The sequence below is a fragment of the Carettochelys insculpta genome, chromosome 10, assembly GCF_033958435.1.
Source record: "Carettochelys insculpta isolate YL-2023 chromosome 10, ASM3395843v1, whole genome shotgun sequence".
Classification (NCBI taxonomy): domain Eukaryota; kingdom Metazoa; phylum Chordata; order Testudines; family Carettochelyidae; genus Carettochelys; species Carettochelys insculpta.
Window position 1 is genome coordinate 22,301,990 of NC_134146.1, and position 16,848 is coordinate 22,318,837.

At 38.0% G+C, this 16,848-nt stretch overlaps 1 protein-coding gene across 1 annotated transcript in view; it reads left to right on the forward strand.

Moving 5' to 3' along the window:
- The window catches only part of U2SURP (U2 snRNP associated SURP domain containing), a 70,706-nt gene that overhangs the window by 12,455 nt on the left and 41,403 nt on the right, over positions 1-16,848 (forward strand). The window contains exons 2-8 of the mRNA XM_075004656.1: positions 1,745-1,792; positions 5,462-5,560; positions 7,236-7,350; positions 7,780-7,916; positions 10,352-10,419; positions 16,567-16,661; positions 16,752-16,787. Of these exons, the coding sequence (XP_074860757.1) occupies positions 1,745-1,792; positions 5,462-5,560; positions 7,236-7,350; positions 7,780-7,916; positions 10,352-10,419; positions 16,567-16,661; positions 16,752-16,787 (598 nt within the window). The remainder of the gene's footprint in view (positions 1-1,744; positions 1,793-5,461; positions 5,561-7,235; positions 7,351-7,779; positions 7,917-10,351; positions 10,420-16,566; positions 16,662-16,751; positions 16,788-16,848) is intronic.

Below are 16,848 nucleotides of genomic sequence, written 5' to 3' on the forward strand. Positions count from 1 at the left end.
AGGCTTGCTGTGTGGAAGGGGTCACCAATACAAGTTGTAGAACTACTGGCACAGGCAATCCAACTCCCCAAGGAGTGCTAATGTTACCTGCAAAATTTTTCTGTCACTCCTACGCTCCAGGAACACACACCTTTACTCAGTTCTTAGGGCTCAAGGCTTCCTTGAGGAAAATACTTTAAAAATTCTTCCCATAACTTGAAATGCCCCAAAGTTTCCTTCAAAATTTCAATGATAAAATTGTAAAATAATCACAATGCCAATATATTAGCCTATAATGCAAGAAAATTGGCAAGTGGAATGAATGCATGTTTTCTCCATATTTGTCACTTGTTGGTATTCCCAATACTAGCCTATATGGAGCCATATTATCTTCTTCACTAAGTAAGGTCCACTTGCCAGAGTAGGTTGTAGGAGAGTGGCATTTGGGAGCCAGTTTTACAGCTTTTCGATTCTTTGAGCTTATTCATGATTGCCCAGTATATTAAAGCAGTCTGTAGTGTTGAAGGAGTTCCCATGTGCTGCCTGAGCAGGTTGAAATAGTATTTTGCAAAGTCTTAGCCATGACTTTTCTCACTCTTGATACTTGCTTGACCTGGGCTGTAGTTGATGGTGATTAAAAATGTTTGGTACCTGATGGATGCTTATAGTTCAGTTTAATCTAGCTTGTTGGTCTCAGCTGAATTTTACAGCACAAAAAGCAACCAGAAAAATTAGTATTCTTGTTTGTTCTCTGACAACATAGATTGAATTGATATTGAGGTTGATCCCATTAGTCTCTCCTTCCCTTCCCCAGAATTTCTAGAACTGCACACTGGTGGGATAGAGCAGTGTTTCTCAGTCTGGGGTATATGTGCCTTTGGGGATACATTGAGGTCTTCCGGGGGTGCATCAACTCATCTAGATATTTGCCTAGTTTTAAAACAGGATATGTAAACACTAGGAAGTCAGTACAATCTAAAAGTTCATTCAGACAATGACTTATTTCTACTGCTTCGTATATATATACACACCCTGAAATGTAAGTAAAGTATTTCTACTCCAATTCATTCATTTGACAAGATGGTAGAAAGTCAGCAAGTTTTCAGGAGTTGTCTTCTGTGACATTTTTGCATGTTTTTGTAAGTAAGTAGTTTGTAAATGAAGTGTAACTTGGTGATATGCAGAACAAATCTGGTTAATGAAAAGCATTCAGTAATCTGGAAAGGTTGAATGGCACTTGTTTCAAGACCACAGGTTACTTTAGGACCATATATCTCAATTGGTGTCAATACCAGCAAATCAAATTTAGTAGCTTTTATAGCTTACGACAAATACAATTAGGAAAATAATGTCATCTTCAGAGGCATCTCATAATGATAATTTCAAGGTATAAGCAGGTTCAGTGCAACACATCTGGAATTAGTGTTTAAGCTGGTGTCCTCCTCTTCCTGAATCCTGATGGAATTGATGAGTTGGTGAAATACTAGAGCAGAATTCACCTATTCATGGATAAGGGCAAGAACCTTTTTTCTAGTCGTCTTTTTTTGCCTCAGAAACCATCAGCGTATGCTGAGCATACCAGTTGAACTGCTCAAATACTTGGGAGAAAACCCTCAAGTATATGAAGGTAAAGATGCCTCCCAGGATAGTGGTAGAAATGCAAATGGAATCCCAGTGCCTGCATCTTAAAGGGCTAATGTCTGTTGTGTATCAGTGAATGGTGCTTGTACATTTCTAAGTGACTTTTTTCCCCCATTATTTGCAGGTCAGACCGCCAGATGCAGTACACACCACTGGATCTGCAGATAGTCAGGTAGGTCCTAAAGAATATAGCCACTAGATTGCAAAGAATATTTTGTTTTGCTACAGTCAGCCTCCATTAGTGGGTAATATGTATAAATAATATGCTTTATATATTATAATTGATAAAATTATTTTAATTGTGCTTAGTTTCATGCATGTGTCTCTGCATCCTAAGCTTTTGGCATAATCCATTTGCATGTGTCAGATCTGACACTCCTCTTTTTAGCACTTCAGGTTGTTCTCAAGTAATTTTTAAAACAATAACTTATTAATAATGGTACAAGAGACTTTGTCTTCCTCTCACCTCTCTCTCTTTCCAAAAAGGTGTAGAATACTGGAACAAGATTCTTTCTTTTGTAGTAATAACCAGTATTAGAAGGGCTATGTGTACTATTTGCAATGGTAATAGATGTTGGAGTAAACTACATGTAAAAAAGTATTTATATTTGAACAGTTTATTCGGTGTTACAGGTAACATGTAGCATCTTATTTGCTAAATTCAGTGATTCTTTAAGTGATCTAGTTTGTGAACAATTTTTTTTTTTAATTTAAATTTTTGCTTTTTAGAATGTTTAGAGTGGATTTCCTCAAAATTGACTGGTTTGGTTTCTTGCCCTTTGTTGGTTGCCATCTTGTGGTGATTTTCTTATTTATCCCCATTATAAATGGTAAATTCCCCAATGGGCACACCTGCTGATGAGCACCAAATGATTATCCAGATAAAATAAGGTTCTGAAACACAGCAACAAGCTCAGTTTGTGTTCAGAGTTTTTTCAACATTTCCGTCTGTATATATTAAATGTTCTGTTTATTAGCAGTTTTGCAGCTGGTAAAAGCACTGGCATTTTTGTTAAATGGTAAGATATAAGCAGCTTTATTATAACAAGCTTAGAATTAGTCTTTGAGTGCCCTCCATCCCTTAATTCTAGTGCAGAATCTTTGCATGAGCTAGAAAGACCTATCTCAGTGGTGGGCAACTTGTGACCCATTAGGGTTCTGTGTACAGCCTGCATACCCCCCTGTGTTTACTGCCTCCATAGGGCTTGCAAGCTGGAGCTGCAAGCATTTATCTCCTCCTCCATCCTGGCATTTCTGGAGCACCATGGATTGGCTGATTCACACCCTATCCCTGCTCCTTCCCTACTTTTCCAGAGCTTGAACACAGCTCTGGGAGGGAATGGGAAGGTGTGGGGAGGAGGTGTGAATCAGCTGATTCCTGGTGCTCCAGAAATTCTTGGAGAGAGGGACAGGAGACAGGCCAGGTTGCACGTGGAGGAGAAGGCATGGAGGAGGCAGGGTGGGGTTTAAGGGAAAGGGTGGAATGAGAGTGGGTCCTGCAGCAGTAGGGAGAGTCAAGCAGCCTGTAGCAAAATGAGAAGTAACACACATTTAAAGCAAAGGCACATGTGAGGTGCATACTAATTGCACACAACATTGTGAGTGCGCTTCCTCTACATCTTTTTTACTTTTGCCAGGAAACTTCTAGGAAGGAATCAGGTGCTAACAGAGCATTGATCATGGGTTTTGGTTTGGCTTTCCCTCCTTAAGTTGAACCTCTTTAGTCCAGCCCATTCTGATCCAGTGACATCTGTGGTCAGGCATGATTTTTTGTTAGCTGGATGTCTACTTAAGATCGTAGCCAAGTTTCCTGTGGTCCAATATGGTTTGTTTACGGCCACCAGTCTTGGCTCTCAGTATTCTGTGCTTTGTTTAAGTCTTATTTACTCCTAAGAGCCCAGTAAGCAACTAAAGTCTTGATAATGCTGTTAGACAATATTGACTTCCTGTGGTTGGGCAAATTCTCACATTCTGCAGCAGTCTGGTCCAGAAGATGCCAGATTAGAGATGGTTAACCTGTATCGGTGTTCTAAGCAGCACATAATTCTTGTCAATTTTGTAGTTGCCTATGGGATTTTAAATTACAGCAATGAAACAAGTCTAGTGCCTTGTTAATTTCATGCTGCTTGGAAATTACTTATTTTTTCCAAGTCTGTTGACGGTGTTCTAGTGGTTTGCATTTGGAAAGCTTTATTCTGGGATTCATAAGGGCACAGGACTCTTTTTTAAGAAGAGTGAGCTGCTTCACTCCCCAGAGCAAAGCTCTGTGTTCAAAAGCAGGGAGCATGTGGCTTTCTTTTTCTCTTCTTACAATTGTTGTATTTTATTCTTGTCACATACATAGGTAGGATGGTGCATGTAAGCACACAAAGCCAGTACTGCAGCTCAAGCAATTTTAAGCAAGTTTCTTACTGTGCTTATTTTTCTAACATTTTTTTGCGGCTGATTCTGAAATCTTTTTGATATTATGACTAAGTTGTTTGGTTTTACTCACTTTAACTTCTCATAAAATGGGGCTCACTTTTTAAAGAGGTTGTGTGGTGGGTTATAAATTGTGTATAAATGAGTTGATAGCAGTAGTAGAGCTTTGAAAATACTTCGGGGATGAAATGTCATGTAGAGGAGTTCTGACAGCTACTTGGGGATGTTTTCCTTACTCCCATATTCATTTTTATTTTCAATAACAGGTTAAATAATTGAAAAAATTGAGATTACTATCTATTATCTTTTGACTACTGAAATTTTCAAAGATGTTTGCTGTCTTGTCTCTTCTTTTGACAGCCTCCCCACTTCTTGGGGAAGTTGTTCTCAGCTGTTATTTTCCCGTTCAGTGCCTTGCTGTTTTTCTTCAGACAGCAAAGCAGGAAAATCCTACTAATCAATTACTGCTATGTCAGTTGTGCAAGTATAATAGTGCTGGTGAAGCAAGATAAATGAGAAATTGGGGAAAGTAAGTGTTAATTGCAGTGGGAACAAAAAGGCCCAATAATATGATTTTTCTCTGTATCCTCCAACAAAAACATACATATATTTAAACTTTTGAATACATCTTTAATTGTGTTGATATTTAAATCCTCCACCACAGCTATCTAGGAATGGATCTCAAAATTGTTCCTTGGACAAAATAATTTAATTTAATTAGCTGTAACTCGTTTCAGTGCCTGTCAGTATTTCTTAAATGGCTACAGGAGTTGCCATTGTGTTCTGGAAACACATTGTTCTCCAGCTTGCAGCAGCTAGGCATCTTCAGCTTCTGTTGTCCTGGTAATGGGGTCACAAACGTTTTGTTAAGTTTCCCACGAGTTAGCTGAGAATTTGGAGGGGAGGGGTAGCTTAGTGTTTTGAGCATTGGACTGCTAAGTCCAGGGTTGTGAGTTCAATCCTTGAGTGGGGCATTTAGGGATCTGGAGCAAATAAATTTAAAAAAAAAAAAAAGGGGTGTGTGTGTGGATGGTGTTTGTTCCTGTCCAGAGTCCAGGGCACTGGACTCAATGACCTTCTGAAGTCCTTTCCAGCTCTATGAGATGTGTATCTCCATATATTTATTTAATTTATCACAAGACAACTAACATAGCTCATCTAAGTTTGGATGTCAAAATCTTTCTATATAGAATATTGCTGAATAGTTTTAAAGTATCAAAATATTTCAGAACTGTATTGTTGTTGGAAGACCATCTGTCCTGACAGATGAGTCCAAGCAGGCTTCACTATTTTTTCCAAGTAAATAAACTAGTAGATTGGATGAGTCCTAAGCAAGTAGATTGTTAGATTCAAGGAGTGAGAGGCATTTTAAAAATTTCTCTATAAACGTTCTGTTTAACATTTACTTTTCCTTTTGTAGCCTCTTTTGGAAAACAAACTTAAATCATTCAGTATTGGTAAAATGAGTGCTGCTAAGAGGACTTTAAGTAAGAAAGAGCAAGAGGAGTTAAAAAAGAAGGTAATGGTAAATAGCCAAGGTTTTTCTTCCTCTTTTTATATTTGAAATTATTGCTTATCTGAACAAAGAAGCGACAATGAAAATGGAAATTGTTTCAGAGAATTAATTAAACTTGACTTTTTAAAAAAAAAGTAAGTAACAGCTTAACAGTACTGGCTTATTTTATGTGATATTTTTAAAATATTTGGTCTCAACTATATTGGGGGCACATAGCTTTAAAATTATCTGCAAATAAACTAGTCTTTGAAATGAAGGGGTTGGGTGGGAAGCCAGGAGAAGTCTAAATGAGAGATCAGATACTGTGGCTTTCCTGGAAGCTTTGAGTTGTGACAGTTCAGCAGCCTTTGTGACATAGTCAGTGAAATGAGTCCCCCCTTTTGACCTACTGTCACCTTAGGCTGCTTTTCTGTGGTTTTATGGTGTATATTATTTTACTTTAATTGTTATCAAGAGAATCAGTGGCACTGTTCCGTTTAGATATTTCAGTGCTTGAATATTTTTTATTCTATAGAATAGGTGTTACTTTCAAACTATTGGGCTGTGGCCTCGCTTGGCCAGAACTTTGAAATGGCCATGCAAATGGCCATTTTGAAGATTACTAATGAATTACTAATTCATTACTAAGTAAATAATCACTAAGATTACTAATTGAATATTCAGCACCTCATCAGCATTCGTGCCGCTTTGAAATGTGTGCGGCTGCAGGGGGGTCCTTTTCAAAAGGACCCCGCACATTTCAAAATCCCCTTATTCTTCTCAGCTGAGGGGAATAAAAGGATTTTGAAATGTGCGGGGTCATTTTGAAAAGGACCCCTGTGTAGCCGTGCCGAACTGCACGCGTTTGAAAGCGGCGCTTTTGAAGTGCCACTGCTGGAAGCGTCCTAGTGCTGATGAGGTGCTGAATATTCAAGTCAGCATCTCATTAGTAATCTTCGAAATGGCCATTTCGAAGTTTTGGCCAAGCCTGGCCACAGCCTCAGAGAGGTAGCTGTGTTAGTCTGTATCTTCAAGAGATACTTTCAAACTAGAGATTTTTGTCTTGGGAACCCAGTAAATTTGGTATATAAGGTTTGATGCACAAATACACATCTGATGTAAAATAGATTGAGACCATCTTGAAATTTGGAATTCTAGTACAGGCCTTTAAAATATTTCAATATATTTTAGCACTGTACTTTAGCTTGTGTGATTTCCACTCATGATTGTTAAAGCCTAAGTGAGTTAAGTGCTCAACTTATTCTGATTTTTTCAGTGGGATTTGGCTTCCTAATTTCCCTGTAGTCCAAAAGTATACACTATTTATATATGATAATATTTTTTGCAGCACTTGGGTGTCAGTCCTTTAAATCCAGCCCCCCCCGCCCCCCAGCACATGAAGCAGTTCCCATCAAAGCAGTTAGCTGCTTTCTGTGGCCTTCTGTGCTGTTGGGGTAGAAGGGAAGAGGCTTTTCACCCAGCCACAGTCCTCCTGCTCAGTGCCTTTTGTGCAGAAACCATAGGGAAGCGTGGCTCTTGATCATTTATGAAAATCTTGGTGTGTCTACTCTCCTCCTCCTGCTACTCGGGTTTTGTGAGCTCTAACAAATAGAAAGGAAAGTTACATGCCTGTTTAAGGTTAGATGTCTCAAGGATGCTGTTTGTAATAATATTAAACAGATAAACATTTGGTATGTAGGAGGATGAGAAGGCAGCTGCAGAAATTTATGAAGAATTCCTTGCTGCTTTTGAAGGAAGTGATGGTAATAAAGTGAAAACATTTGTAAGAGGAGGAATTGTTAATGCCTCTAAAGGTAAGACTGAATATTTTATCCACAACAATTTCTGGATAATTAAAAGAAAAAGGTTAGGTTTGAATTTCATTTTGTGTTTGTTCTAATAAAATATGCTACTTGTCAAAATTTTTCACTGTCCTTTTATGAGACGTTTATAAAAAACGTTAGCATGTTAGTGAGATTATCACTTGCAATATAAAAAAGGAAAGTGTCCTTTTATTAACCAACTACACTTCTCACATGCCTTTCCCTGAGTATGAGTTAAATGGCAGAGTATGATATGACATTTCACTTTGATTTTGTACATAACTATGTTTATTTTTTATATTCTGTGTTGAAGAGACAGTGCTTTGGAAGTAAGTTTAAAAAAAAAAATAAAAAAAGCCCTTGATTCTTTGGATCATTACTGTGTAGTCACTGTTAACTTGAGTTCTTTTTAAAATGCAGATGAACATGAAACAGATGAAAAACGAGGTAAAATCTACAAACCTTCATCACGATTTGCAGATCAAAAAAATCAGCAAAATCCACCATCATCTAATGAGAAGCCTCCATCCCTTCTAATGATTGAAACCAAAAAGCCTGTAAGTTATTATTTTAAAAACATTTATTACCTATTTAATTCCTTTTCAAAAGCACTTGCACACATTAACTGGGTTACGGGTAGTTTTATCTCCATTTTTATATCGGAGGAACCAAGACATGGACTTTAAGTGATTTGCCCAAACATTATAGTAAGTCATTTTGGAGATTACATTGCAAAGGTCTGCTAGTCCTTTTTACAAACCAGTATCCCTTGGCTGTTTAGCAACGGTACTCTGTCTTGGTTTTGTGCAGAAGAAATACTATACACGGTCCAGTATTCATTTTAATCAAGATAATTTCATTGTGAATTAGTATTTGGTGAATATTAAAAGAATGTTCCAAAAGTATGTGTGCATGGTAGCAGCATCTGTTCTGAAGGTTTCAAAACAGTTTTCATTTTAACCAGCTTGTTTTCAGATGCATGTAACTTTTAAGAACCTTTCACCTTTTGGACTGATCTACATTTTCCACGTTTGGTCTCTGTCTCATGCTGGATTTTTTTGAAGATTAAGCAAAATCCCTTCAGTTATTTAAGTTATGAACAAAAGTCTGCACAATTTGCAAATCTTCTAAGATGAAACACTTACTTTCTCCATTTTTCTCTCTTCTGTCAGTTTGCATGCATATTTTTTGTTTTTTTTTTTTTTGCTTTTAAGAAATTACAAAAACTGTTAAAGTGCATCGAGACACTTTGAGTGAATACTCAAGTCAGAAGGTTTGAAAGTTCAGGTTTAACCTGCAGACTTTATGGTGTTTCTGGGTCACTACATTGTGGGTCAATACGTTGTGCTGGTCTTTTAGTTTCTTCTGCATGGTTTCTAAATAGAATGCTTTTTAAAGTCTTTAGGTAGGTATAAAGTATCTATAGTCTTGTGTGCTAGTGATAAGAAAAGTAACAGGTGATATGAAACTTAGGCAAATCCGCCTGAAACATAAAACAATATGCAGTGGATTTCTAGAGTTGGATACTAATAGACAAAATAGTAGATATTTCAGTGTGTGAATAATTTGTTACAGAAAAAGCTACTTAGTGCATCATATTTGTCCCACTGAATCCTTTATGGTCATGTTGCTGTAAAAATGCTACTGTTTTGCAAAATTGTCAGGAACACTAGATGAGAGAAGCAATTTAGCCCCTTGACCCTGCTACCCTGTAATCTCCCAAACTCAGAGCAACTTGCCTCCATAATGAATGAGCAGTAGTGTTTCACCAAAGCTGTAATATGTAGTACTTGGAATGTGTTGTTTGGGCAAGGGGGAAGGCACTGTATACTCTTCTATGTCAGCTAACTGAAACAAAGCTTTCATGTAACATAATATAAATGAAAACAATCTAAAGAAGAAAGCGTTGGACACACAGGTTAGATAAGGTGCATATGTTATCACATGAAAAACAAACATGAAATACTAGAATATTCACATTTTTAAGTTGACAAGTATTTTCTTACACTTTTCTTTTAAGAGTTAAACATGCCTTCTGAGCTATTCTGTATTCAAGGTAGAAATAGGAGAAGGAAATACTGCTCAAATATAGTGCTTTTGAATGGATATTCATATATTTCAGTTTGTCTGTATTAACTGGATGTAGAATAGAAGGGCTGGTCCACACTACTGGTAAATTTTATATCTTAAATTGCCCAAAGGGTGTGAACTCCTTCCCCACCAATGACAGAAGTTTTGTGTTGTCCATACTGGTGTTATGTTGGTGGCAGATACTTGTCACCCTCCCACCCCCAGGTTTATGAAAATTGGCTTATGAATATGCACAACTCAAAGATACTTTGGTCTAAACACCTTGTGTAACGCATGAATTTGGAAGTTAGTCTACTGAATGTGTATATCCTATTTTTGTGTATGTATCATTTTTCTGTGAAGTTGTTGTATGTCTGGTCCAACCTGTCACAATGCCCTTCTGCCAACATAGATTCCATTCCTTGTCAAGGAGGAGTAATTGTTGGTAAGCATGTCTTTACAAGACATGCTATAGCAGTACAGCTATGTTGATGTAGAACTGGAGTGAAGATTTGCCCATAGCCACTAAGGATTTAGTCAACTTCTATTATTAAAATAAGTGTTAAGACTGACAAAAACCATTACAAGATGTTACAGATGTATCTTCAATTATAAAAAATTTAATTGCAATTAAAGGGAGAATGCAATTAAAGGGAGAATCATCATTTGTAAGCCCAAAGGCAGAGTTAAGGGTTCATTCAACCTTAATTTTTGTTTTTTCTGACTTCATATTCATATAGCTTAGCCTTAATGTTTTCAAAGGTAGATTTTTGTCTGCAATTTTGTCATTTGGAAATTTGTAGATCAAAGATAATATGGACTGGAAATGATCTAATATATATGTCATGCAAACATTTTCTTTGACGAACCATTTTATCGTGTGTTCTTCTGAAATGTCAGCCGATTATATCCTTTATTTTAGCCTTTGAAGAAGGGGGAGAAAGAAAAGAAAAAGAGTAATTTAGAACTCTTCAAAGAAGAACTAAAACAGTAAGTAGCAAAAACGACACGTTCGAATTTTCCCCTTTTTCCGAAATCATACTAATGCTCAGATCATCACATTACTTTCTCAGACACTTGAGTGTTACCACAACAAAGATCGTGACATCCAGTGGTTCTTTGGGGGAAGTCAGATTTCAGTGTTAATACTGAGAGTTTAGTTCTTCTGTTAAGCATGTTGTCAAGATCTCCTAAGGTCCATATGCCAAATAGATTACTGAATATGTGCAGACAGAAGCCAACACTGTTTGTTGCCTTGAAACTTTCACAGCAGATGTATAACTCAAAGGGGTAAGCAATAAGCCTTTGAGCTTGCCAGTGTCATTTTGAGTTCCAACGTGAGCAGACATCTGCAGAAGGTTGTAAGGCACTATATGTTTCAAATGCTAATGTGTCTGTTGGATCCTTTCAAAATTTGGGAGTCATGTAATACATTTGTCACTTAAGAGATGAAATACTTGCTAATGGGGAAGGAGCATTTTGGGCATTTGAGGAGTGGGAGGAATGGAGTGAGATGGGTGGGAGTTGTTGTGGGACACTGGCAAAAGAATACGGGTAGTGAGTTGCAGGTAGACTTGTGCAGATGTGGATATCTGCAGATACAAAGTAGAGATCTGCAGATTTGCAGGCCTCTAGCTGTATGTTGCTGGGAATTTGTCTCCCTGGCATGCTTTAAGTTCCTGTAGCTATCATGTAACACAATTGTAAAGCTCTTGGGAAACAGACCATTTCTCTCATAAGGCTTGTTAGCAGCCACATACCCCAAACATTTCAGAGCCTGGCCATTGTTCCCATTCCACTGCAAGGAAGTGTGCTGGGGCAGCAGGGACACAGTGCTTTGAAATCACATCACAATAGGAAGAGCAGTGGACTGTGAGGAACCAAGGTTTGACACGTGGAGATTCAAGCACAAGGTCTTTATTACACACAGCTGGAGGAGTATCACTTTGCCTGTTAGGCTCAGTGAAACTAACAAACAGCTGATTACAATGAATTATATAGGATGCCAAAGGGCAGAGGGAAGAGACAGGGTGGGCGCCCCCCAAACCCCCTGGACAGATACTAGCAGCAAGACATGAGTGCAAATAAGCCAGTCATCCAAAAGATTACGAAAGTGCGCCACCCGTGTTTCAGGTTTAAATGTGAATGCAAAGAGATTATCCCCTGACTTTTCTCTTGTAAAAGATAGATTAAATTCCAGTTCCTAGTTATAAGGAATGTCAGATGGCACGTTCCGATAGGTGTTTTGCATAGGTACATTACTATATGGTTTTGAGACATAAAGGAACAAATAAGCATTACGTATTTTGGCACAGTTATAAATGCTACCCCCTGCTTCCTGGGCTCTGATTGGCATCTGTGAAGGGTAGACATCACTCACGCTGACATGTTAGACTGTTTCTTGACGTGGACTAAGGAAGATTCGTTATATCTCTTTTTCAACTGGAAAGCAGACTTCTAGACCCCTCTTAAATGAGTTATGAGACTATAATTCAAGATAAGCCCCAATTACTGCTTTCACACCCAAGGTTTATACCACATCAGCTCTTGTTTAATGCGGAGTAACTACAACAAGCTTCTGTCTATGAATTTGGGCCATTTGGTGACTCACTTAGAATGAAAGTTTTTGGAGCCTGCTTTGTGTAAAGATTTTCAACCAAATCTGTGGCCAGAATCTAGCATAATACAATATCAGGATCTTGGTCCTTCACACTGTGACTGAGAAAAATCTGTACTCATTTGCTGCTGGCTTTGACCAAGTCACTTCACCCTTCTGTGCTACAGTTTCCCCATTACTACAAACAGTAGTGTTTCCTTCCTTGAGATCTAGTGATAAGCATATTTATTAGGCATACCTACCATTTATCCACAAATAATTAATCTGTCATTCATGTGTACTGCATGGTAATTATAGCTGTCTAAATGACTGCTGACTTCTGCTAACTATATTTCTCATTCTGTTAAATCAGGAAAAAAATCTTAGTTAACTAAGAGGTAAGGAGTCTGTTGATCGCTCTTGTCCTTCTAAAGTGTCGAGTTCAGCAAAAGTCGAATGAGGGAAAACTAGGAAATACAAAGTTAAGGGAGCCCTCATAATCTAAACTCTAAGCTCATTGAACTATTTCTCAGTAAGTCTGTCACGTGCATGCTCACAGTCTGCCTTTGTCCTATATGGAACAGACGTTTCCTGTGCTGTTGTAGCAGAGAAACCGCCACATCTACTAGGTTTTACAGCTCCTTCAACCCCTTTTACCTCATTTACACTTCTTCACGCAAATCCATCAAATGCCCTACTTTCACTTAGCCTTCATTCTTTCATCCAGCAAACTACACTCATCTCTCGCCTATCAGCTAAAATTCTCCAAGGAGATTCTTGTGCCTCAGTAGACAATTCCTCGCTGTAATGAGGCATGGTGGATTTCTGAAGGTACATATGCACCTCTCCTTTGATCTCCCAGAGAGGGGTCACTCAGGCTGTGTCCACACTACAAGATAAACTTGATTTTTAATAAATTGTATTATTTAACTTTGATATTATGAATTCGAATTAAGTGTCTACAAAGCTTCTTGAAATTCAAACCACCTTTTTTTCCGTGTCGAGTCTCTGCATCCCCATTGCCCCGTGCAAATTCGATAGTGTGAACAGTGCGTTGTGGATACCTGTCCCACAGTGCCTTACCCGTGGTTGCTTGTGGGTGTTTCATGTTTGAATCCCAGAATTTCAAGCACTGTCCCACATGCAGCTGTTCATAATAGCGACAGGTCTGTGGCACTCTCCCAGCTGCTGGCTGGCTTTCCAGACTTTTTGATAGGCCTTCTGGAGTTCTTTTACCTTCACCCAGCATTGCACTGAGTCCTGTGAGTAACTTTGGGTGGCCATCTCGCATGATATCTAACCATAAATTGCCGCTTTTCTCTTGGCCACCCAAAGTCTCTTTGACAATGATTGGTCTCCCCAAATTGCAAGAAGATACAGAATCTCTGGGTGGGTCCATGCTGGGGCTCTTTTGTGACCCTGAGTGCTCATGATTGAAGTAGATGGTTAACGATGCAGTTCCCACTGATGCAGTGCAGTGGGTACTGATGTGGTGCAATGTAATGAGCAAAAGATTTTTTTTTTTTATAATGGGTTCCCTGTATATTTGCAGGGCTGGGCGTGGCTGAATTCCAATTCCAGTTCCAATTTAAATTCTAATTCTCATTCAAATTCTGTCAAAACTTCACGGGCTTACTGTGATCTTCCTGTGCACTTGGATGGAGATCAGTATGCCATAAAGTGGCCATACATGGAGTGTCACCGTGTAGCTTTGTGAGATACGGGGCACTTCTGGAGGCTAATAAATTCTAACTAAGGACATGGTGCTTCCACACTAGCCATGATTCAAGATTTTTAAATTAAAATTTGATTCTATACCTGTCCCATGATATTGGTATTATGGCTCAATAAATCAAGATAATAGTACTAATTGTGGAGACAGTGACATTTTAATATTGAGCTAACTCCTTGAAATTAGATTTTTATCTTGTAGTGTAGAGACAGCCTCAGAATGCCACAGCTACCCAGATTACTTATCTCACAATCACAACTGTTTCAAGCTGTGCTAACTAATTCCTTCACTATTCGGTATGGCTATACCTACTCTGTAACTGCAGCTGTGGTTCATGCAGGTAATCCCTAGCTGCTCTTGTCAAGTTCAGGAGAGGCAGAGTTCAGATCACATGGGTCTGTAGTTTAACTTTGCATATCCTGCTTTTCAGATGTTTGAGTTTTTCTGAACTTGATGATCTGAAAGAGCACAAGCTTTTGTTGGACAGTCTTAAATTTGGGTTAAAAAGTTGGTTGGGTTTTTTGTCATTTAATTTATGTTCAGTTTTTGGGACTCGACTGGTCATAATAATTTTGGTCTTGGGGCGGGGGGGGAGTTCTATGGTAAGATTCAGTGTCCATTTGAAGCCTCTGCTAAACTGATCAATAAAACCATTAACAGTGTTGAGCATTAAACCTATCTGTTTCACTTCGTCTGAGTGTGGCCTTTGAAACGGTGCGGTATTACATTTCTAGTGGAAAGGATACCCTGGTACCAGAAAGGTTACACATGTTATCCGGTTTAAAATAAAACTTAAAAGATAGTAAGAATGCAAAATATTAAGTGGGAGAACTTAAACTCCACAACAGGTATGATGTATTTCGAGAGCCTAGCAATGAGTAATGTTGTTAGGATGTTTCTGCAGATGACCCTGGATGATTACTTTTTGGATCTGTAAGATGATCTTGCAGTTTAAAGGGCAAGTTGAGGTCCTACTTTGTATTGCTTCAACCAACCACCAACATTACACTTCACTATCCAACTAGAAAAAATTGGATCATGGCATCCTGTTTTCCTAGATCAGCTTCCATTCAAAAGAAGGAACTTAAGCTTTTTTGCTCTTCCTGTAATTTGAAAGTCAGTTATTGAATACCAGTGAGACTGACAAAAAACAAGCAATTTTGTAGCACCTTAAAGACTAACAGTTTTGTTTATTAGGTAATGAAATTTTATGGGTAAGACTCCATCAGCTTTGGAAGGCTGAGTATTAATTTTTTGGCCTACTGTCACTGATTATATTAAGTATGGCAGCTGAAGCCAAATGATCAGATGATATAAAGGAAGAAGTTGTTGAAGTTTCTCTTTTCACTCTGTCAGGATCCAAAGAAACAAGTATTTCAGTAGTAGACTTGTTCCACTTCCTGTGTATTGGAATAATGAAGTAGTTGATTGTGTCAGTGTCTCTTACACTATGTGTAAAAACTGTGTTGCTGTAGTGCTATTGGAATATTTCAGTTTTTTCAGTGAGGAATGAATACAAAAGCAGTTTAATCTAAACAAGAAAATTCTTTTGAGCTTTGCACATATCTCATTTATAAGGGCAGGGACTTCATGTTTCATGGACCAGAGGGAATTTATATGCTTCTGCGTGGTCATTGTGATTTTTGATTTTATTAGGTGACTTGTGAAGCATGGTATTGTGGACAGTGGGATTGGGAGGTAGTAGCTTCTATATGTGAACGTGTATACTGAGATAATGGATTTTAGCCAGAGGAATAGAGCAGATTGTAGATCAAAGGAAAACAGTCATAATAGCCTATCCTCAGAAAAGGATCCCAAAGACAAGCAGAGTGGGGAGAGTTGGGGATCAAAGAGGATTTTTATGAATTTTATTTGAAGAATAACAGTCATTCTATAGTGCAGATGATTTTTTTAAATGAATGGAATTGTTTTTTTAAAATAGCAAAAAGTCTTTTATAACTGAGTGCTGAATCCTCTGGAGAGGGTCTGAAAACAAGGTACGCTGTATCACGCAGGGTGAAACAACTGTGTATCATATTGCACCATGTTTCGCCTTGATAAGGTAGGATAGGTGAAAAGGACACATGGGAGTCTTATGGGATTGGCAGTTGATGCAGAGTCACTGGGTTATAAATCCACAAACAGTGCTTGTTGATAGTAACCAAACTTTATTACTGTCCCTTTGCTAGTTAGTGTATATGAATTGAATTGGTGGTCTAGTTCTTAAAACACTATGTTAAGAAAAATAGCTGCATTCAGTAGAACATCCAATAATTGAATGTTAATTTGTGTGACTGAGATTGGACCTTCATTGCACTGTACTAACACTGGAACATGTCTTACAACAAAGAGCTTAATCTATGTTTAGACAAAACAGAGAAGTTAGAAGAGGAAATTGGTATGGGATTGAAGTGACTTGTCCAATGAACCACGGTAAGTCACTGACAGAGTTTGGTACAAAAACTGGATCTCGTGATTTTTTTTTTCAGACTGGTGCCCTTTGACCTGCTCTTGATCTTGTAAATGGAACAAGTTCTTGCTGGTGGCCTGTCCAGTTTGGGCTTAAGGCAAACTAGTGGCTGGGGAGATGGAGAAGATTACATTTATGAGTTGTTCCATTTCTCTGGCTAAGTGGAAAACTTTGGTGCTGGCAATTTAATACTTTTTACTACCAATATTTTCATTTTAAAATGACTTAAGAAAATGCTGAATGCTCGCATTTTGGAAGATGATATTTGAAAAATCTTCATTATTAGAATTGATCACTAGAATTATAGTTAATTGCTACCTGTATTTAACATTTTTGTAGAATTCAAGAGGAGCGTGACGAAAGGCATAAAACAAAAGGTAGATTAAGTCGTTTTGAGCCACCTCAGTCAGATTCAGATGGGCAGCGCCGGTCCAGTAAGTAATTGTTGTTTTATTGTTTGCTTGCCCTTTTTTTTTTTTTTTTAAGAAATATAGACTGAATATATGCAATCTCTTTTTATTTAGTGGATGCTCCTTCAAGAAGAAACAGATCTTCTGGTGGTAATATAGTTTCTTTCTCATTCAGTAGTATATTGTCATTTTAAATTAAAGTTTTGGATTA